Genomic DNA, 24,637 nt, shown 5'->3' on the forward strand with positions numbered 1-24,637 from the left:
AACAGCCCAGAGTTGAGGAGACACCAGGAAAGGAAACTGATAAAGTACAGATTTATTTGCCCTTTCTTTTATTTTAACCTTTCTTAGTTAAATTTCTTAGTTTCTTATATCCCTTTTAGATTGCATAGACTTAAATATTTTTAAGCTGATGAGAAATTTATTTTCTTATAATAGGCTGGAGCATTTATTCACTTATCGTCCTATCAGATACACTTGATATTATTCTTGTCACCCTATTTTATATTCTTTTCCTTCTTTGCTATTTACTATAATCTCCCATAGTTGCCCATATGGCAACGTGGGGTTTTTTGGTGTCATCATCTGATATCTAATCTTGCAAGATAGAAATCTGAAGCCAGTCTGTTTTTGTAATATCTGTACAGAATCTGTGTCTCCTTTATTCTCCTGGATGTTTATAGAATTTTATATTTTGCTTTAAGCAGGAAGAGAACCAAGAGCAGTCCCTAAGGCCAAACGATAAAAGTCATTTATGGAAAAGCAAGTGATCACCTGTGTCAAATATTGCAGAGAAGCCAGGATAGGACTGTGATGTCTTAAAGTAAATCTGATCATATCTTTCTTCCTCCAAAAACCCTATCAGTGCTTTCCTGAGGCACTATGAATAAAAATCCCTTCCCGGAGGCCTCACACAGGCTCCACCTACATTTACAGAGTATTCATAAAATCTAGCCTCCTCTCCTGCCTTCCCATACCACTGCTCTGCCTGTTCTCTAAGACTAGACTTCCGGCCCATTCTCAGATGGGTTCCAATTGTTCAAATGGAGACTCTCAGACTTCACTATGTATACAAGTCCCTTGCACTTGTAACAAGTTTTCAGGTGACAGTGATAATGAGAGAGGATACCCGAGAAAGGTGAGGTCTAGGAGAACAGAGGCCTTCTCAAGGAGACCCCAAGGATACACCTTGCAGGGTCCTCTCCATGGTGACTCAGCTCTTAGGAATTTGTAGACTTAACTTCCTGGAACCTGGAAATTTCCACTTCCGTGAAATCCTGTAGTTCTATGGGAGCTGGAACAGCTTCTCTTGCTTGATTCAAACTGACCAATGAGAAAGGTACCCATGGGTTGGAATGTTTTTGGCTGGAGATAGAAAGGGAAAGACCAAGCCAGTCAGGGAGCATGGCCATTTTGAATTCTTCCATGCTGTTTGCTCCACTGGCTGAATAAAACTTTCTTCCTCTTAAATACAGGGTGTAGGTGCTCTTTCTCTCCCCTGGGCCGAGTCTTCCTGCAACAATGCTACTGGTCTGTGTACAATAATTTGTGTGGCGAGTGACCCAGCCCGTGGGTCAGTCGACAGGGATACTTGGAGGAGGGGGTGAGAATGGGAAGGGGCAAGGGGCGCGAAGAATGGAGACAAGACAGGAGTCTGATCAAGTCTCGTTTATTGCAAAGTTCTTCCAGGGTATATGAGGGTAGGTGAAGGAGGAAGTTTGCATCACCAGGTATCCAAGCAACCTGGCCTTGGTGGAGATAAGTTCCAAACGGCAAGCTTCCAAGTTTCGCTCACGTGATTTACGAGAAGAGGCCTGGCGTTTGCAGGGAAATAGAAACTTAGGCCTAGCGTTTGCAGGGAAATAGAAACTTAAGTCTGTTAGTACCGGAAATAGCACTTGGCCTACAAAATAGATGCTGTGGTGTCAGCCTTCCACAGGCAAGGACCTAAAACATTCTTTTTTCCTAGCTATCTTCTATTCATCCTTCAGATTTCAGTTCAAGTGTCCTTTCCGCAAACCTCCCCTGATACCAGGAACTCTCTTTCCGTTTCCATAACAGCCTGCACATTCCTGCACTGTCACAGTCACAGTAAGTACATCCTTCCTTACTTTCCACTGGTCTCTAGGTTCACGGAGGGCAGGGATTATGTTTATCTTGTTTGCAGATGGTTCTCTAGTGACTACCACTATGCTTGCCACACAGTAGGTACACAAAAAAATAACTGCTGATTGATTTAAAAGTTTATGCAAATCTATTTTTCTGACAGGGAAAGATGTTTACAGAATAATAAGTTTTTAAAGTTAGGTTACGGGCACCTGTGGCTCAAGGAGTAGGGCAGCGGCCCCATATACCAGAGGTGGCAGGTTCAAACCCAGCCCTGGCCAGAAACTGTAAAGTTAGGTTGCAAAACACTATGCAGGCAGCATTATCCCATTATCCCATGCTATATATGCTTTGCTTGCCTACAGGAAAGTTTGGAATCTTTTATTTAAGAAACATTGACCGTATTATCTCTGCATGTCAAGATTTGGAGTAAATTGGTTTTCTTTTTGCATTTTTTATATACTTTTGCATATTCTATAAAATATTTTCTTATTTTTTTATATGAAAATAATAAAAAATTAAATTAAACATTGAATTCTGACACTTAACCTTTGGCTTTCTGGTTGTTTTGCTACTATTTTAATGTACGAAACTAATAGTCTGTCCATATTTTTTCCAACATTGACCAGAAATTTCCTTTGTGATAGCTGGGTTCACATTCAAAACATTGCTCACCACCAAGTAGCTGGTTAAAAGGGGTGTTTGATTTCAGAAGGTCAGCCAACATATATAGGACAGTGCTTTTGCCATCAACTTTCTCTTTATTGATGGTAGATCCAAAAAAAAAAAAAAAAATAACAAGCAATTCTACATAGACAAACCCATGAAATATGAGGTCTAAAAATTAAGTTTGTGTACTCATCCTAAAAGATGTGCTCCATATCTCATTCCTGAATATCACTAAGGTCACCTTCAAAGTACTCCTCTGGGGAAGCAATACACAAACACCAGCACCTAGTCCACCCCTCAAAGCAATTTTGGAACTATTTTTCTGAAATTGCCATCAAAGCTGTCATTGTATTACCTTGATGTCCTGAGTATCATCAAAATGTCTTCAATATTTCCTTTATCTTCAGGTAAAGAAAAAAGTCCTTGGGGGCAAGATCAGGTGAGTATGGAGGGTGTTCCAATACAGTTATTTGTTTACTGGCTAAAAACTCCCTCACAGACAGTGCCGTGTAAGCTGGTGCATTGTGATGATGCAAGGGCCATAAGTCGTTGGCCAAGATTTTCAGTTAAGATTTTCTATTTCTCTATCTATGTTTACTTGATCTGCTATGCTTCTCACAGTCAGCTGATGATTTTGACACACAATTCGATAAATTCTTGTAATGTTTTAGTCAGTTCTACTCATTACTGGCTGCCTTTACTTCTCTCCACCACTAACAATTTCTTGCCATTCAGAAAAATGTTAAATCCCTTTTTACACTGCCATTTTCTTCATGGCATTATTCCCATAAATGTGGACTAACATGCCCCTGATTTCATTTCCACTTTTTCTAAGTTTAACAAGAAATTTACAGATATTTGTTTGTTGCTCTGATTCAACCTCCAACATTCTCATGATGGCACAACAAAACACAAAACAACAACGAACACCACTTAGCAAGACACTTCCCACATTGACACAAATGTAACTGTGAGACACTGATATACCAAGGTTATTAAACCTTACTGACTTGTTTGTACAGTGCTGCCAACATAAGCACACTGTGACAAGTTCACAAACTTAATTGTCAAAACTTGGATAGTGTAAGACCATAAGTAGGTTCAAGAACATGCTGGGGTTCAAGATATGAAAAATTGTTTTTTCTTTCTTTTTTTTTTTTTTTAAGAGACAGAGTCTCACTTCATCGCCCTCGGTAGAGTGCTGTGGCATCACAGCTCAGCTCCATCTCCTGGGCTTAGGTGATTCTCTTGCCTCAGCCTCCTGAGTAGGAAAAATTGGTATTTCTAATCAGTGAGGGAAACAGGATTTGCTGAATAAATTATATCACATAAGTATTCCTCTTATCAAAACAAATTATACGTTAGTCAAAGACTTAAATTTTTTCAAAGGAAGCTGTAAAATTACTACAAGAAAATACATGAGAATACATTCAAAGGTTAAATGTAAAAATGGCCTAAAATATAATAAGACTAGAACACCTAAATAAAACAATTGGCAGTTTTAACGTAAAATTTATAACTTCTGTATAGCATAAAACATCATAAACAAGACAGAAAAGTAAACAACAGAGTAAAAAAGTCTACAATATATGAGACAAATAATTAAAATCTTTAATGTGAAAAGATCACTTACAAATAAGAAAAAGATAAATGACAAGTCCACAGAATATGAGCTAGTAGTTCTCAAAAGGAAAAAAAATAAAATAAAATGGCCAAAAGACATCTAAAAATAGGCTTGACCTTACCAGAAATGAATCAAAATAACAAAAAAAATTTCTTGATTAGGAAAAAATCAAAAAGGTTGACAATAAGTAGTTTGAGAAGGAAAAGAATCATCTCATAAACTGTCTTAATCTCACTGGAGCTCATTTGAAGTAGTGAATATCATAAAATTTAACTTATTTCATATGTCATTCGATTTCAAATAAGTTAAATTTCATGATATTCTAACTAAACATCTATAACCTTCTCTAAATGATACAGAAATAACTTTTTAAGGCAAAAATATAGTCAATGAAAAATATTTTTATAGTTCTCTTCCTAATTGTTGTTTAGCAAAATAACCATAAATGTGGAAGGTATATTGCTATTTCAAATAAATTTAAGATTATACCCTGACCATTCCACTAAAATATCTTCGGTGTTTGCCACAAATAACAATTACTATACACAGAATTGGGAAAACATTACAACTATATAACCACAAGCACTGTTATCTTTGGAGTTACTATTCATTGCAAAGAAAAAGCAAAACACTATTAAATGAAAGGATATTTATTTTGTGTTTACAATTACCTTTCTTGAGAACACTTATTAGTGCAGAAAAAATTATACATTTCTCTGAACTTGTAGGCTCAGCAGACAGATATATTTTGAAAAGGTTAAGCTATGTTTAGCAAGGTAATCCTCAAGAGATGGATGCTGGAGAATTAAATATTCAGTACTTAAATTAACTTCTTATTTGGTACTTAGGAACAAATTGCCAAGAATTATCATCATCAAATAGAACATTTATTGACTCTCTTGAAAACAGAAAGGCAGGCCTACTTAAAAAAAAAAAAAATCTTTAGAATTGGAGAGAAACCAGCATTTATAACATATTCCATGAATAATAGAAGCTGTAAGTCCTCAAAACGATGCCTGGCTCACACAGTGCTAATGAAAATAACTCAAAATAGTACCCTGTTTCCCTGAAAATAAGACAGTGTCTTATTTTAAGGTGTGCTCCCAAAGATGCGCTAGGTCTTATTTTCAGGGGACGTCTTATCTTTCCTGTAAGTAGGTCTTATTTTCAGAGGATGTCTTATTTTCGGGGAAACAGGGTAGTTTTTTGACTACTGGGTTATGTTTATGTTTTTATTTTCTACTCTAAGCTTTAGACTCTTAAAAGACATTCCAAACACTGTCAGGCTGAATTGCTGTTTTCTGCCAAAGACACTGGAACAGTTTTGAAATTTCAGAAATATTTCACATAAATTTTTTTCAAAAATTTAGCAAACATCAACTTGACAAATTAAAATAAAAAGACGTACATGCATAAAATTGTGATTGAAAAATAAATCCTGAACATATATTTTTGCCTACGCAGAAAATAAATGTGAGAATGACCTTCTTTTAAGAACTCAATTAAAACTCATTGTGATTACTAAAGTGGGAAACCAGGTGAGTTAAAACCATAAAAGAATTGGAATGTTCCAATTTTTACAAAAAGTCAAGTTTAAGGAAATGGATTCAAAATGTATCGTGAAAATTGTGGATAAGTTATTAACAATTTTGTAATCACATAATGAAAAGTGATCTTTTAGAATATTACTCTCATATGTCTAGGTTGATTAAATTATGATGCTGAAAACATTTCTATTTAACTTAATATTTAATATTTTTAACATTTTTTAAACTTGTAGTAGATTTTTCAGGATTCCTACCAAAGCTTCTGAAAGGCAAGAGACTTTAGCACATGCTTTCTCTATGGGGCAGGGGATCTTGCCCCCAAGGAGGTGAAAATTGGTGCTTTGGATGGAGAGAGGGAAGGGTGATAAAAACTTACCCCTTTTATGTGTAAAACACAGACATACATACAGTACCATAAGCAGAAATATATCAGGTCTGGGGTATTCAAATTTATCAGAAAGGATTGTTAGGGTGAAAAAAGGCTAAAAGATCATTTAAAGGGGTAATAATGGGGGGAAAAGGCTGAGAAAAATTGAATTAGACACATCTGGGTTCTAATCTCCATTAAGAGATAAGAACTTATACAAGGACCTTAAATTTCTTCATGAATAAAATGGAAATTATAACACCCCCCTTACATTTGAAGATTTAAATAGAAAACATATGCAAAACACATAGCACATTGCTCAGATTATAGTTATTGCTAAATAAATATTAGGCCCTTTCCTTTTGCTCTTCTCTTTCGAGGATACTATAAATCATATGCTCTCCTCAAAAGAATACGCAGATTCCAAAGGCAAATGAAACCCGAGGAGAAGTGGAATGAACTCCAAGAGGCAATGATTTTTGTACATGACCCCTGGCCCCAAGTATGCCTAGTGATGGTGAAATCTAACTCAAGAGGCTGGGTTCAAGCACCAAATCTGTGATTGTTTCTTTTAAATTGTATAAATATAATTGAATTGCTTAATTTTTTATGAGCCTCAATTTCCACATCTGCACTCCAGGGTTGTGACAAAGAACAAGTGAGATAACGTGCAAGTATGAAACCCTCTTTGGGAACTAGGCTACTAAAGTCACCTGCGGCAGGGTAGGGCTCTTAGTAACACTGTCGGGAAATGGAGACACAAACCTCAACCATCCACACACTGGGGAAACAACGGAAAAGAACAAAAACTGCTCCCCCTCTGGTAAAGCACAGAATCAAACCTTGAAAATCTAAACCTCAAAGGCAGAATTTCTTTGGTAGTTCAAGTCTAGTTTAAAGACTGAAACTGGACCCACACCTTTCCCCACTCACAAAAATTGATTCAAGATGGATAAAGGACTTAAATTTAAGGCATGAAACAATAAAAATCCTCCAAGAAAGCATAGGAAAAACACTGGAAGATATTGGCCTGGGGAAAGACTTCATGAAGAAGACTGCCATGGCAATTGCAACAACAACAAAAATAAACAAATGGGACTTCATTAAACTGAAAAGCTTCTGTACAGCTAAGGAGACAATAACCAAAGCAAAGAGACAATCTACACAATGGGAAAGGATATTTGCATATTTTCAATCAGACAAAAGCTTGATAACTACGATCTATAGAGAACTCAAATTAATCCACATGAAAAAAGCCAACAATCCCATATATCAATGGGCAAGAGACATGAATAGAACTTTCTCTAAAGATGACAGATGAATGGCTAACAAACACATGAAAAAATGTTCATCATCTCTATATATTAGAGAAATGCAAATCAAAACAACCCTGAGATATCATCTAACCCCAGTGAGAATGGCCCACATCACAAAATCTCAAAACTGCAGATGCTGGTGTGGATGTGGAGAGAAGGGAACACTTTTACACTGCTGGTGGGACTGCAAACTAGTACAACCTTTCTGGAAGGAAGTATGGAGAAACCTCAAAGCACTCAAGCTAGACCTCCCATTTGATCCTGCAATCCCATTACTGGGCATCTACCCAGAAGGAAAAAAATCCTTTTATCATAAGGACACTTGCACTAGACTGTTTATTGCAGCTCAATTTACAATCGCCAAAATGTGGAAACAGCCTAAATGCCCACCAACCCAGGAATAGATTAACAAGCTGTGGTATATGTATACCATGGAATACTATTCAGGCATTAAAAAAAATGGAGACTTTACATCCTTCGTATTAATCTAGATGGACGTGGAAGACATTATTCTTAGTAAAGCATCACAAGAATGGAGAAGCATAAATCCTATGTACTCAATTTTGATATGAGGACAATTAATGACAATTATGGTTATGGGGGGGAAGTAGAAAGAGGGACAGAGGGAGGTGGGTGGGGCCTTGGTGTGTGTCACACTTTATGGGGGCAAGACATGATTGCAAGAGGGACTTTACCTAACAATTGCAATCAGTGTAACCTGGCTTATTGTACCCTCAATGAATCCCCAACAATAAAAAATAAAAATAAAAAAAAACAAAACAAAATTACCAGGGGAACTCTTACCTATCCCTTTGTTCTTCGTCTGTAAAGTCAACATCTGAGAAAGATGTTCCGAATAGTCTCAGTAGGGTCCTGTGGCTTTTCTTGTCAGCAGTGTGAACCACTCGGGAAGCCAGGCGCAAGTCCGTGGGCAGCTGCCGGGCTGGGATGGAGGTGCACAGATCATGAAGGTGAGGAATGGAATAGTCCCGTGGAATTCTGCACCAGAGGACAAAAGTGAGCTTCTTTTAACATGTTGTGCTCTTCAAATATACAATAGTTTACATTGACAGTTTACTTCAAGATCTTAAAAGGACATATAAATATAAGAGATCCAGATGTAAAACTGTAATGATGGCTTGTAACAAATTTAATATCACAATCTCAGGCCACTATCCAGAGCTTTAAGCCTGTATCCAGATGCCTGCTGAATATGTCCTACAGACACCTCAGAATCAACAGATCTAAGAGCAAACTCATTAGCAGCCCACCCCAGCCTTTTCTCTCCTGAATTCTGTACCTCCTTCTGGGGACACCAGGTCTAGCTATCAGGCATTACCCCCTCACTACTCCGCTCAAATGCAGAAGTAGAATGGCACAGTGTGCTGTCTGTTAACTAGTGTCAACAGAGCCTTGGGTCTCTGGAAGCCTTTGTGGCATCTCCCTGCCCACTCTGCTGGGCCTTACCTCTCTTAGCCTTTTCAAAGCAGAGCAGAGGGCAGAAAGATCTGCTTTGGTTTTTTTTGAGACAGAGTCTCACCCCCTACTCTTGCCTCAGCCTCCCAAGGAGCCGGGACTACAGGCACCTGCCACAATGTCCAGATAGTTTTTCTAAGTTTTGGTAGATACAGGGTCTCACTCTTGCCCAGGCTGGTCTCAAACTCCTGAGCTCAGGTGATCCACCCACCTGGGCCTCCCCAGGGTCTGCTTTCTTAACACCCAGTGCTACCTGCCACCTGCAAATACTTACTGACTACCTACTGTGTGCCTGCTCAGCTCAGTGCTTTGCACACATTCTCTAACTCCCACAATGAAGCCAGGTTTGAGGCATTATTACTCTTGTTTTGGAGTAGGCTTATTTTGGATAAGTCGCAAAATAACTGGATGACTCCTAGAATACAAACACAACGTTGCTAGCTATAAGCCAAATTTCTCACCTATTAACGACTGCTGAGAGGAAGTGGCCCTTATCTGCACTACTCCATCCCCACCTCACAACTAAAGCTGGAATCCCAACCAGATAGCTTCCTTTCCATCAAATCAAATCAACTTTAGGTGTTTAGCTCAGGTTCTCTGATGACCTCAAGCCTCAGCTGACAATGTCGGTGACTCCTGAAGCCAACCTTTCTCTGGGAGCCTTTTCAAGCCTGCACCATCCTAGCTTTCCCTCTGCCTCCCAAACCTGTCGTAACCTCATGCAAGTTACTGGTTTTCCCCCGCTAGTTTCCAAACTGGACGTGGCTTCTAAGTTTTAACTTCACTTTCTACACTGGAAAAAGCATCATCAGTGTTTCAGCTATTCCCTCTGTGCTGCTAGCGCCCAACTGCCACTCCCAGGATCACTGTCTCACCTGGAGCCTTCATTGTGAGGGTAGAAAGCATGTTTGACTCCCCTCTCCTTCACCTGCATGTCCAACAAAAAACTGAATTTCTCCCACACAGGGCTGCTGCCGTGTGCCCCTTCTCTGCAGCCAGCCAAGGGCCTCGTCGCCTCAGTCTGACAGGCAAGAGCTTGCTGGTTGACTTGGACATTGCACCCTCTGTCTCTTCCCCTCTGCAAAATCCTACCAGATAGATCTTTAATTTCTCATTGACCCAGCACAATGGTTCTTTGTTGCTTACTACTCTGTTTCCCCAAAAATAAAACATCCTCCAAAAATAAGACCTACTTACAGGAAAGATAAGACGTCCCCTGAAAATAAGACCTAGCGCATCTTTGGGAGCACACCTTAAAATAAGACACTGTCTTATTTTCAGGGAAACAGGGTATATCTGTCTAACACCCTCTCTCTAAGTTTCAGGGCTCCTGGCATCTGGCCTCACTTCCAGCAGAGTGGTTAAGAGTGCAGACTCTGATCAGACTGCCTGGGTCCGAATCCTGTTAAAAATTCTCACTTGATCATAACAAGTCTATTAATTTCTCTATGCTGTGGTAAGTTATGAATAACAACGTTAGTCCATGCTAGATAGAGTTGCCTTAAGAAAGAGCAGATGCATTTCACAGTGTCTCTCGCACGGCCGACGTTAGCTATTAGGTTTCCAGGCCACATCACGAGTCCTTCCATTACAGACAGAGGCTGTCTACCCTTTCATCCATGTCTAAAGATCCTTCAAACAATGTCTCAAGAACAGACCTCTCTGCAAAGTTTATCTTTTTTTATTTTCCCCTTTTTTACAACTGTGTCTTTTCAGACATTGCCCTAGTGTTGTGCTACCTATTTTCGCCCCTTATCTAGCGGGTTAATGTCGGTCACCCACTGCTCTATGTGGTCAGGACTGCCTAGAGAACGGCACGGTAGGCAGCATACAGACCTTCCAGTTGGGTAGGCCTGATTCCGAATTTCAGTTCTAACTCTTACAAACCTATTATGGCCTATTGGAAAATCTTCTGAAAAATGAGAATAAAATCCCTAACTCTTGTCTTTTTTAAGAATTGAAAAAATAAGAGATGATTCCCAATCTATGGCGATAGCTCAAGAAATTATTGATTTATTTTTATTATTTTTATTGATTTATTTTATTGTTGTTTTATTTAATTTTATTGTTAAAAGTCAGGTAAACCCTTGCTAGGCACAATATATACATTATGGAATCGTTGGGAGAGAGCGATTTATGGCATTTCCAAAACAGCATAGGACCTAACAAAAACAGGACATGAAATGTGAATATGTTCAACTCAAAGCAGGAAAAGTTTTAGAAATGCTTTAGACAAAGAGTCCTAACAGAGGGTGGAAAAGGGTGTCCAGGAAGCGGGGGCTGCAGGCACTCAGGGCTCCTAAGAAAGGGCTTTAAAAAGAGAGAACAAGAAGAGAAAAGCGTGCGCTCTGATGTCAAGCTCACCTATACCATCATTCTGCCTGGGACAGGTCCTGGCAAGTGGAATGTGCTTGAGATTACATTACTGATTTTTACTTTTTCTTAAAAAAATCATCACAAGCAATCTGAATTCCTACGCTCCAGTTATGGTGTAACAACATAGGTTAGCAAGTGAATCTCCCTTGTTATTGAGCGATACTCTAACAATAGAGTGTGATAGATAGCTGCGTTCCTAAGAAAACAAGTTAGTTTGGGGGTTAGTCGCTGGTGAGAAAATTCAGGTAAAAAAATTGATTAAGAAAAAGGAACAGTGAGTAAAAGACTTTCAAAACCTTTTGTTGTTGTTGTTCTGTTTTATTATATAATTGTTTTTAAGTGTCAGATCTTCATTCCTTGGGATATCATTCTTATTTCTCTCTAATGGGGATTTCTAATTCGGGTGTCAATGAATTAAAATCGTTCTATATATATCAATAAGATCTACAAATATTTTTGGTATGCCCAAGAAGGGCTGTGTTTTTATAGCACACTCTCCTTAAACAGGACTATTTGTCATTCTTTGAAACACTAAGACATAAAAAAGAAAAGACTCTGGCTCTGTGTGTGGCCACATGACTTTGCTTAATGCACTAAAGGCAAGGTATTTCAGGGGGAAAAAAAATCAAGAAGTTTCTGCTCCATTGATAATCTGACAGTAACTATTTATTGAACTTAAAATACTTGTTGTCTGCTGTCACTATTTGTTTTAATACATAATCTTACTAACTAAATGAGCTTAAAGCAATGCAGATAAGCAATGGTATGTACAGGGTCACTTAAATGCCAATTTGACTGTTTCATAAACTTTGGAATTCTTTTCCCATGAGTCTTTTCTCAGCTGCTAAATTGTGAGTAATATCCATTTACAAAGTTTGGGCTGGCCATAAAAAGGTTGTCCTCCATGGCCAGCACACCTTTCAGGGCCCTAAGCGACAACAAAGGCCAATAATTAAAGCTTCTTTAAACCCCCATTAAGAGTTAAATGAAGAAGAATCTTGAATAAACCAACTCATAAAATCCTAGTGGGTGTAATAAGGAGAAAATCAGAGTTTCAACAAGGTAAACAGCAAAAGGAGAACCCTAATCTACGCTGCATTCACACACTGCTATTCAAAGTTACGGTTGTGTTCCTGAGTACTAAGAAACTCCACTAAAAATATGGGTGAGGAGATGAAATATGACAGTTTCATCAAAATAATCCATCAAAATAATCAAATTGATTGACCTACGGACATTTTGTGTTCAGTCATCTTTTATTTTATTATAAACAAAATTGGTCAATATAATAAGCAGTTAATGCAAATCGGGCATTACAACAACCAAAAACATAAAATCTTACATGCTAACATGTCATTTTCTTTCATCTCACAAAAAGCTACTTTTATTCTAGCCATTTTCATAGCATTAAAGTATGTGTGTCGAAAACAGGTAAAGAAAGACGCTTGGAATATAGCATGTAAGTATATCCTAATCATAAAATCTACCACCCACTTTTCCTGCGGGAAGGTTTAACCTGTGAATTTCTAAAACATTGAGTTTTCCTTTTAAAAATGTATTTTCACATGTATCTATCAATGCTACCGAATAACTTATCTTCCAATAATAAAATCTATTAATTTAAGAAAGATACTTTTTTTGTAGTTTTGGATCCCAAGGGGGTTTTAAACACTTTCTTGGTATCGGTGGTGAAACTTCTGATTTACTTTTTCGTATTCGCTTAACTTCTTTTCCTTTGATTTGCAAGAATTCTGATTTTTTCACCTTTAAAAAATGCATAAAGTGTGCTTGTTAAGGGAATGTGTAATATGATCATATTTAATGATTCATCTAATATTTAAACTCCTAATTTCTACTTCTATTTTATAACAATATGAATCCTAAAGTAAGTGGATATTTCCCTCTAAATCAATTCTTAATTTTTACATAGACACCTTCATAACAATAAAAACATTATTAACATATTTATTTATAATATTTTTTATCACCTCAAAATTATTAAAGCAGAAATATAATATTTTTTATTTCATAAATCTACTCTTCTTGATAGGTATTTTTAGTAAAACTTACCCTTAATTTGACATGACTGGTGCTTACAAGCACAAACAAAAGAGAACTTTAGTGCCTTATGTTACTATTTTAAACAACATTTATCAGTTTGTGCTTCCTATAGTTGTGCTATTTTCTATTACTACTGCTTGGGGAAAATAAAATACATTCTGTCTCATAAATAATTACCTTTTAATCGTCATGCACATTAGAAGAATTGTTTTCCTAGATTTCCTAGAAAATTTGCAAAATTCATGGTATCATTCATATAAAGCAGTGGTTCTCAACCTTCCCAATGCCGCAACTCTTCAAGACAGTCCAAAGGGGTTGCGACCCATAGGTTGAGAACTGCTGATATAAAGATATTTTTTTGTAAGGATTGCTCTGTAATTTTTTGAGACTAGATTTAAGGAAGAAAGCAGGGAGGTCTTCCTTGGGAAAAGAAGAGAGATAGGTTGAATTTGTAGGAGGCAGCCAGACAACAGAGAGGTCTTCTACATTAGGTAGAGAGTTGGGGCTTGATACAGTAGTAAGAAAAGAACTTCTTGGGTAAGAAGTGATGAAGAATAAAGAAAGTTGAAGGAGTACAGTGCATTCCATCTCGCCACCAATACTTTTATGGTATTTGTCAGTTTTAATTTTAATTGCCTCCCCAGTATCTCCACAAGGTGGTCATCACTTGGTTTAACCACGGTCAGGAACAGAGAACTTGGATATATAAAAAGGCAGCCGCCTTTTCTTTGAAACTCTTTCAGTTGTCATACTTTTTGTTTTTTTATTTATTGAGCCTTAACAATTCTCATCCGCCAGTCTCATTTCAAACCTCAGGAACCACACAGGCACATTCTCTTGGGGTTGGTCACCCAGATCTGAACACAATACTTGAGGTGTGATATTAATATGATCGGATCAGCCAGAAGAAAGATAATCCTCTTTTATGGTATTTGTCAGTCGATGCAAATTATTATTACATGTGTCTTCCTAACACAAAACTACGTTAGAGCTTAAAACCCAGAAGTCTGTCCCATGCTATTGCTAAGCTTTGCCACCCATGTCTACACAGTCTGTGGCCCCAAATCCAGAAGCATACATACATTTATCCCAATTAGCTTCCAACCGATTCTCACCAATCCAATCTTACTGGTCACATTTTGAATGTTTTCTGTGTATCTAATCAGTAAGCCTTCCACATTTTCACCCAAATTATTGGGAAATATGCTGACTCGGACACAGCCCCACCACACCCTGCTTTCAAACACTAATTTGTGTCCTCTTCATAACTATCTACAAATCTACTTCATGGTTCACCTGACCAGAATCTCATCTACAAGACTGTCAGAGAGAGGCTTTCATAAGTAGATTGCTGACGTTCAGATGTTTGTAGGAATAACTAATGCTTACTGAGTTTTCTGCATTCCAGACATCGTTCTCAGTGCTTTATATTGTAGCATCTCCAGGTCATCCTCACAACAACAATACGAGGCAGGCACTTTCTTTATTCTCACCTCATAAGACAGACATGTTAAGTTCAGGGTGTCCCCAAATTCTCACTAGATGCACCTTTACAAAATATTCATTATAACTTTTACAAAGAGGTGGCCAACGTGTAGTGGAGAATCTTTTGTAAAATTTTGTAATGAATATTTTATAAATAAAGGTACATTTAGCTACAATTGCCCATGTTCCCTGTGGATAGTGACATTATGGGTGACTTCTGGGATATGCAGTAGTTCAGTAATTTACCCAAGGTCACACTGCTAGTAAAGGGCAGAAAGAAGATTCTGTCCTTGGGAATCTGGCCCCAGAGACTGTGTTCTTCCCATGATACTCTTAGGTGGAACCAGATCTAATACTTCCCTAGCATTCTGTCTAGGAAGAGCATTGAGGCTGGTCTTCCACGGCTTGTCCTTAGCAGACCCATGTTTCAAGTGGTTACTGCTTCCTTTTAGAAGGGTTCAGACACAATCCTTTTAATGAGTCACTAATCATTTGAGAATTTTAACCAAGATGAAGGCATAGACTTGCAGAAATTTCAACCCTTACTCTTAAAGAAAGTCAGATTTGCAGTCGTTAGTCTCCAGGCATTGGCGCCCCACACCCCCAATGAAGCAGCTCCCCCAAAGCTGCTGCCGACAGAGTCCTACAGGCTTAAACCCATCTATCTGCGCTAACAGGCTCAGATGTCCAAGTTGACTCTGGAAGTCTTTTGTAAATCTTGAGCTTTAAGTTTCTTTTATCAATTCTTCTATGCTTTCAAAACTAAAGATCATTCTCCTTGTCAGATTGAAGAGAAGCAAAGCACGAATTTATCAGCTTCCTTTTCCCTTTCTCGCATTTCTGTTTATTTAAAACCTCAACTTTTTTTCTAAAAATAAATTAAAGCAGATCCTTCATCTGTTGTCATCATACTATTCATCCATAATGACAGGGTTATCTTTCTTCCCCCCTCCCCCACTCTCTTTGCTTCAACACTAACAAAAAATACTTCTTGTTGTTGTTCTTAGCGTCACTTATAGACCTCAACTCATTCTGGATCTCAGCCTTCTTGGTACAATTTTATAGCCCATGCCATTTTTGTGTTTATCTGTGGATATCTGTTTCTTCTTTCATGATTTGTATATTTGGATTTGTATATTTTTAAAACTTTCATGATTTGTATATTTTGATTTGTATATTTTTAAAACTCCAAATGCAATAAATAACTCATAATCGTTTCATGAGAATTCGAGGGGATTTGGGGCATTCCACATGTTTTAAACTTTCTTCCATTTGGAGTCTCAGGTCATGTGATCAACCTGTATTTTCTAAAGATGTTCACTGACATTATCTTCCTAAAATGCTTAACAACCTTATTACTGGCTATCTCGTCAGTTGTTTCTTCACAAGGTCACTGTTATCTCTATCTAACTTGATTTCTTTGGTCATTGATTTAGACCAGAGTACTAATGACATTTATTATATTAATAAGCTTCTAAGAGCAGAAATAGCCAATGAGATAAGAATTGATGAAATTTTTTACTTTTTTGTTGAACAAGACCTTCTGGCATATACCTGAGCAATTGGCATATACCTGCCGCTTTACCACCTCTCTGTGCTGGCTCTGTTTATTATTCTTCTCATCTGCCCAATCTGGCCTGGCTCACTAGAGTGTGGCTTTCCTCATTCCTGAGCCAGAGATGCTAGAGACTAACTTTCTGGCCTCCGATATCCATACGTAAGGTGAAGCTTATGGGTAACAATTCATCTTAACACAAATAAATAAATAAATAAATAAAATAAGATTCTTGGTAAAGACTTGGTGGGATGAGTCTCGGGAATGCTGGTGCTGTTTATACGGCATTTCTGAGGTGTTCTACATTATACCGTAACAATGAACCATAAAATCTATAGGACATTCATTCTCTTCTCCTTCCCTTGAAACATGTCTGGTTTCAGTTTAGAGTCCTCTTAATCCATTCGCCAGGTCTCCCTGGTCAAGCATTCTTCATAAAATGCTTTAGAGAAGCATCAAAATGCATGCTTCAGAAAGCCAGCATGACTGCTGGCTGCACCTGTCACCAACCACAGGGTAAGTCCCTTCTCTCTGAAAGCCATGGGGCATTTTCTCTGGTCAACAATTCACTTCTGTATCTTCCTTATCAATTGTTATTCCTAGAAGATCAAGAGGCTGGTATCATACAGCATGGACCTAAGAAAAAAGGGCTTAAGAAATGAAGAAAAACCAGGATAATGTACTACTAGAAAAATAAGGTCACAAGGACCCAGACTAGGATGGAGTAACTGGAAAAGAGAAGAAAAAACACATGAGCAGTCATGATGGGAAAGGATCTGGGCCTTGGAGACTGTATGTGAAGGGCAAGGGAAGAAGAAGGTCACAGATAAATCTTAGGTTTCAGACAGTCTTGGGCAAAAATTGAAAATGTGGTAATGGCCAGTTGGCTTGGGTAATGAATAACAGGAGCATAGTCATTGGTCAGGAAAGGGGAACCCAGAAGTAGAAGGATTGACCGGGAAGACTCTTTTCCCAAGAAGGGGCCACTCTCTCTGAATCAGCCAGGAAGGGGAGAACTGGTAATAAGCAGGTGATACATGCTGTGGCTCAAGGAGAAAGCTCTGTTGTTGTTTTTTTTTAATCTCAATAATAATATATCTATTTTTAAATAAATGTATTTAAGTCAAAAAGTTACTTTCTCAAATTAAAGCATAAATAAATATAATAGTCCTCCCTTATCTGTGGGGCATACATTCCAAGGCCCCCAGTGGAAGACTGAAACCTAGATAGTACCAAACCCTATAAATACTATATTTTTCATTATATATGGATGTGTGCGTGTGTATACACCTATAATAAAGTTAAATTTTGAAATTAGACACTATAAGAGATTAACAATAACTAAAAATAAAATAGAATAATTATATCTTAACAACATACTGTCACAAAAGTTATATGAATAAGTCCCCTTCGAAATACTGTTTTGTACTCCATGGGACTCACCTACTTTCACAGTGCAGTTCCCTAGGAGAACTGAAACTGTGGGAAGCAAAACCACAGGTCAAAGGGGACTACTGTAATGGTAGAGTGATATGCAAATATGGTAAAAATTATGAAAATTATACATAAGTAGAATGAACCTAGGAAACATTTTCACAATAGCAAAAGACTTATGGGGAAAAGTCATAAAAGCTCACCAAGTCCTGGTCCTTGGACTATAGTTCCTAACGCCTTCCATATGGTAACTGGAAGATTATTGATCAATTTCGGAAATACCTGAGGTGCCTCCCCTCCTTGAAAATCTGTCTTCTGTCCCCAGAAGTGCAATTACAGTTGAGACAAAAGCCCTCATAAAACATATTCTCAGGAGGCGCCTGTGGCTCAAAGGAGTGGGGCGCCAACCCCATATGCTGGAGGTGATGGGTTTAAACCTAGCCCTGGCCAAAAACTGCAAAAAAAAAAAAAAACCATATTTTCTCTTTTCCTAAATGGACAATTAGCACTTCTGGGTGCAAACCTGCACACTACACCTCAGTCATTGCCGGGGCCATTTCTTCACACCTGCACATCCTCAAAGTTCTAAGTGTCTCCAGCATAAATAAATTTCTTACCTTTAAAGGCACCTGTTCGGCAGCTTTTGAATCACTTGTGGGTTGTTTGTCTTCCAAAGGTTTACTTAATTCCTCTGCTTGCTGAACTTTCAAACTTTCCTGAGATTTAAATAGCATGGCTTCTATTTCTGTGTCTCCCCATTCTAGATCCTTCTGGTCAAGCTGGAATATACTTGACATTGATTCAGGAGGCTCCCTAAGCATACTCTGTGGCAAAAGGTAAATTTACAAGAATGTTCTTTGTATGGGTCCTTCCAGACAAAAATAACATAATAATATGACAAAATAACAAAATAAATATGAAAATGCATGTTTAAAGGTAAGCAGTGGTGGCAAGTTTCCTCAAGATTTATAAAGAGAAACTCAAATTGGCTTAAAAAAAAAGTGAAGGCTGACAAATTATTGTCCCTGGTCCTTGTCTCAGAAAATATAACTACTTCACAGTTTTTATGGGTAAAAGATGGCATACAAGTACGAAATACCATTTAAGTTTCTTTATTATAAAAGAAGAGATAGCCAGATCAAGAAATTTGAGTAAAATGAAACTTTAATCTTGGGCTTATATTGTTATAAAGCTGCTGGAAAGACTGAGGGCTTTGTAACCAGATAGAACTAAATTTGAACCCTGGACCTGTCAATAGACAGATGTGTGATCTTTATCATGTACTTAAACTATTTTAGCCTCACTTTCTCCACTGCTATGCAGGGTTATTAAAACCTTTTCGATTAAATGGCAAGGTGGATACACTGGGGCTATGTGTGTCACAGGCCGTGTTCCCGTACTGTCTAGCTTTGATAAATTCTGTCATTTGATATTCCATAGCTTTTAGCACTGTTGATCATTCCCTTTCCTTTGAATTTCTCTGATCCCAGCTTCCTCAACACACCCTCCCAGACAGAATATGAGCAGGGCCCATAAAGCAAATTGCCATTCATAAAAAGGGTTTATTATAACACCTTTTAGCAGAGAAGAACAAAGTTACAAAAACATACAGGGTAAAAGATCCATTCAAAGAGCATGGTAGATCAATGGATTTTAATGTCATGATATATAATAAGTTCATTTATTGGGTTTCAAATTCCATATTGCAACTAATCTTTAAGAAATCACAACTTCTTAATCCAAAATTTAAAAAAAGAAAAAAAATGGAAGAAATTACCGCTTGTAAAATGTTGATGCATTAAATAAGAAAAGTATCCAAAATTATGGAAAAGGTCTAATAAAATATGACTCCTTTTCCAATCTGTATGAAACCAGATTTACTTAATGTACTTCATAGAAAAAAAAAAAAAAAAACACATCCTGGGTACAATGTAGGAGTGTATGACACACCTTTTGGGTCCAGGACATAACTACAAGAGGGACTCTACCTAACGTTTTAAATATTATGGCTTGGTTATTTGTACCCTCCCATTAACCTGAAATCAATCAATTAAGTAAGTAATTAATTTAAAAAAGAAAAAAATCTCATCACAACAGATTGAATATCAAAGCAGATAAGAGAGTCCAGCTCTCTATTAAACCAGACATTCAATTTGCAAAAAAAAAAAAAGTAAGACAGTCCTACTCTTCTTCTCACTCACATTTTTCTGCTTTATTTTTTTCTAAAAAGTATATTTTTATGTTAACATGCAATTGGTTCATTATTGTTATTTTAAATGAATAAGTATTTTGAACTTTCCTCAATTTTAATTTCTAATATGGTAAATATTGATATAATCCACATGAAGAAGAGTTCTCTTGCGTTATTAAAATAATTTTCAGGAGTGTAAAGGCATCTTTGGGCTAAAAAGTTTGAGAATTACTTAGAAAAGAAATTGTGTCTTGGGCGGCGCCTGTGGCTCAGTGAGTAGGGCGCAGGCCCCATATGCCGAGGGTGGCGGGTTCAAACCCAGCCCCGGCCAAACTGCAACAAAAAAAAATAACCGGGCGTTGTGGCGGGCGCCTGTAGTCCCAGCTGCTTGGGAGGCTGAAGCAAGAGAATCGCGTAAGCCCAAGAGTTAGAGGTTGCTGTGAGCCGTGTGATGCCACGGCACTCTACCCGAGGGCGGTACAGTGAGACTCTGTCTCTACAAAAAAAAAAAAAAAAGAAAGTGTGTCTCACTTATCTGTTACGTCTCAAGCACTTAGCACATTATAGTCATCCTGCAGTTATATGTGATTCAGTGAATGAATAAATGAATGAAAGAAAAGTATTTCAATTTTTATCTAACATACAATTAATCTCTATTAGAAAACTCATTAAATAGCAGAATACATTGTCTCTTTATATGTTGATCTACTCCCTAAATAAGTTCTTTAGGGAAAGGGCTGTCTTTTCTATCTTTGCTATCAACTATGTGGAAGACAATACCTGACCCATAGTAGGAAAACGAGTAAATCTCATTATTATTCTTCTTTTTGGTGAATAAGTAAAGAAATCACTTCCTATAGTAATTCAAAAGCTGTTACATCCAAAATGGTGTGTATTCAGAAAGAAAAGGGATTCCATTAAGAATGCCCCTTTTGAAAAAGAAACAAGCTGTATCAAAAAACTTAGAGATACTGATGACTGAGGCCATCATGTTCTGAGGGCAGGTGCCAGGTACCAAGTGCCACTGAGAAAGAACAGGTGTTCTCTGCTGACCTGTGCTGCCCAGACAGATCCAGCCTCCTGGTTTTCCAGGAAACACCAGGGGAAGCTTCTGAAGCAGGTTGGACAGAGTTCTGCTCTCTGGCACAAAGTAGGCACCCCACACACACACCAAAAAAAAGTGTCTGGAATAAAAGACCCCATAGAGAAACTTTTCTATCAGGACCAGGTACCAAGACAGAAGGTATTTTCTCTCTAGAGAAGTGGTGAGCTTCCTCTTAACAAACCAATGACCAGAAAAAGAACAAATGATTTTCTTGCTGCTCCCACAGAATTGGGCGCTTCTGTTTAAATCTTTATTTTAAATCATCGAGATGATGTCTAAGGTAGGTACCTGATAGGAATACCTTTTTCATAATTTCCTTCAAAATGGAATATTTCCTTATATTTCACATGAATATAGTGAATGGTATTAAGTCAAGTTTACTCTATCAATGAAGATTTCTATTTTGCTAAGCCAGAAGTTTTGATATCTACCTGTAAATGGTGTCACCTTAAGGCAGCTACCTAGATGTCAGTTCTAATCCCCTAGCATGTGTGGTAAGGCTTCCCAACTCCTCTACACACACTATTACCAAGTGGTTTCTAGGACCCCCACATGCTGGGGACTGAGGCAGGTGGTAAGAATACAGGAGAACGGACATGGTCTCAAGCAGAAACATCTCAAACTCTAATCATTCTACCACCTGTGGCAACCCTAATAACATGTGAATAGGATTCAAGGCTATGTGAAAAGAAAAGATTCCATGTGTTTCTGAAAAAAATGATATGCTATTCTAAAAATGAGGTGTGATCCCAATTTTTATTTTTGTGGGGCCGCATATTCAGGAATCAAATGACCTTGTTATTTAATGATAACATTTTACAAATCCTTTATATAGGATTATCACATCCTCATTTTTTCTGTGTAAATGTGTGTTTCTCTCCCCAGGGAGACACTTCCCATTCACAGGGAATATGTTCCAGATTGCTTTGGGTCCCAAAGCTTTGCCAGTGATAGCAAAAAAGGGAGGTTTATTTCTGAAAGAAACTTCTGTCACCATTGCGCCTGTCTCTCAACCAAATTTCCCCCTATGTTAATGCTTTTAACAATTCTTAGATGAATATAGATTAGAGGGATGCATTCTCAGACGCTAATAACTTTTAAGTAATTCTCCAAATACTTTCTAGATATGAATGTCTCTAAACAAAGAGTCATTAAAATCCTGCCCTTCTGAAAAGAGTTTGGGGCCTCAGCTCAAGAGGGCTATGATCACCAGCTACAATGAGCCAGAATAGCCAGGACCCCCAACAAAGAGTTGGATTTGATGTGCTCACAGTTAAACATATCTCTGAAATAAATCATAGGAAATATTTTTTCAACTCCTTATAGAAACATTCAAGCAACAGGAGGTACACTATTAATTTAGCAGAGGAAAGGAGGACTCTTACCGAAGACCTTGCCATTTGAAGTTCCTCAACACTCATCTGTAATCCGTGCTCTGATTGTGTCTGAGCTGTTTCCATTTCCAGCACAGATGATTTGGCGAACCTTTTTCCTATTAAAGAGATATCCTTGAAGGGATAAAAGGAAATAATTAAGACATGTCAATTAAAAAACTCACTGAGGCACATTATTCAATATAACAAAATGCCAATCAATGCAATAAATGAGAAATATGGAAGAGAAAGATAAACTGGTTAATAATATGCAATTGGGGCGGCGCCTGTGGCTCAGTCGGTAAGGCGCTGGCCCCATTTACTGAGGGTGGCGGGTTCAAACCTGGCCCTGGCTGAACTGCAACCGAAAAATAGCTGGGTGTTGTGGCGGGCGCCTGTAGTCCCAGCTGCTCGGGAGGCTGAGGCAAGAGAATCGCTTAAGCCCAGGAGTTGGAGGTTGCTGTGAGCTGTGTGATGCCATGGCCCTCTACCGAGGGCGATAAAGTGAGACTCTGTCTCTACAAAAAAAAAATAATAATAAAAATAATATGCAATAAATGAGAAGTGTATAAAAAGCACAATAAAAATATTTTTGTATATTCTTTCAATTTCATGACTTTCTAAATTTCTGATCTTTGTAGAGGTCTCATTAGATTTCATAAGACAATTAGGTTAATATTCAATCAGATGCTGTAAAAACAATGCTATTAAATCAGATTCTGTAAAGCATTACACAAAAAAAGAAAATCGAAGCTAAAATTTAATCCAACCAAAAGCAAGAAGGAATATGAATATATATATATATATAAAACCCCACTGGCTATGACTGTGAAGGCCATTTTCACCATTACTGATGCCAGTTGCAATGATGCACTCTCTACTCAGTGGAGGTGGCAGGAACACAGGCACCACTGTGACTCACAGGCAGCAGGACTAGAGAGACCCAGGCTCTGTCCAGGCTGTGAAGCCACAGATCAGACATCAGCAGGCAACATATTCTGCTTTATTGTCTTTAGAAATGCATTCAACTACATTACCTTTTAAGGCCCCCTTTTAGTAATGTCAACAGCAAGATTCAAATACCCCTTATGCTTTAAAACTCTTATTTTTCTACTTTTTCTTTGGTTTATTGAAAGAGTCCAACTCTGGCCACTAGATTCTACTCTGGTCTTCTGTCTACAAATAACTACAAAACTAGACAAAATATAAGAAACACTTTTGGAAGTGGACAACAGGCAGTGAAGAACTCTGATGACAGAGAACAGAAACCAGGTAAGAGCTACAATCACTTCCCCAGATTTCTGCCCGATGCCATTTCCAGGACACAAGGAGGGACAAATCAAACAGAGCCTGGGTATCTCATAGTTGAAGAAACAAAAATCAGATGAGGAGAAGACAAATATGCTAGAATGTGCAAGGAAAAATAGGGAGATGTGGACACCACGTAGAAAAGAGCTGCTGAAATCTGAACAGGTTCCTTGAGTCTTTGGCTGAAATCTGCTCATAAAATGGTGAAACTCAAGAGGCTAGACAAATAAGAACTTCTGGGAAGAAAACTACCCAGGAGCTGGAAGTCACAATTAGCAGAGTTCACACGAGGCTGGGAATCATTAGAGCTTCCACCAGACATAAACCCCGGAAGAACAGCACATTAGCAGTATAGGAAACCAGCCCCAGAGTAAAGCTTCCCTGGACCTTGGCAATACTTTAAAATAATTCTTGAAAATATCAACCTGCTCTTCAAGTAATTTAGCTGCCTGTCAAAATGAGTTCCAACACCTTTTAAAAAAAACAGAATCTAATCCTCTTGTCCAGCATCCAATCAAAAGCAACTGGTCATATGTAGAAGCTCATAAATGTGACATATAACTAAAAGAAAATCAGTAAAAATAGATCCAGAAATGACAGAGATAATAAGGATTTTAAACTTCTAATATAAATATTCTAAATGTTCAAAGTTAAATAAAAATGTAAACATAATGAGGAGCAAGTGTAATATGAAAAAACAGAATCAAATGGAATATCTATGGATAAAATACACATCATCTGAAATAAAATATGTACTAAGTGGCATCAACAGCAGAGAAGACACTGCAGAAGAAAATGTCAGTTGACTTGAGGACCTATCAACAGAAACCATGCAGGGGTAAACTAAACTGAAATAAAATGAACAAACAATCAATCTAACACATATTTAATTGAAGTCCCCGAAAGGA

The 24,637-nt window shown here is 37.8% G+C and overlaps 1 protein-coding gene across 1 annotated transcript in view; it reads right to left on the reverse strand.

Moving 5' to 3' along the window:
• Positions 1-24,637, reverse strand: part of TTC6 (tetratricopeptide repeat domain 6) — a 173,603-nt gene that overhangs the window by 95,132 nt on the left and 53,834 nt on the right. The window contains exons 3-6 of the mRNA XM_053595919.1: positions 22,446-22,556; positions 18,370-18,576; positions 12,851-12,981; positions 8,170-8,364 (exon numbers count right to left, since the gene is read on the reverse strand). Of these exons, the coding sequence (XP_053451894.1) occupies positions 8,170-8,364; positions 12,851-12,981; positions 18,370-18,576; positions 22,446-22,556 (644 nt within the window). The remainder of the gene's footprint in view (positions 1-8,169; positions 8,365-12,850; positions 12,982-18,369; positions 18,577-22,445; positions 22,557-24,637) is intronic.

Source organism: Nycticebus coucang, chromosome 6, assembly GCF_027406575.1.
Source record: "Nycticebus coucang isolate mNycCou1 chromosome 6, mNycCou1.pri, whole genome shotgun sequence".
Taxonomy (NCBI): Eukaryota; Metazoa; Chordata; class Mammalia; order Primates; family Lorisidae; genus Nycticebus; species Nycticebus coucang.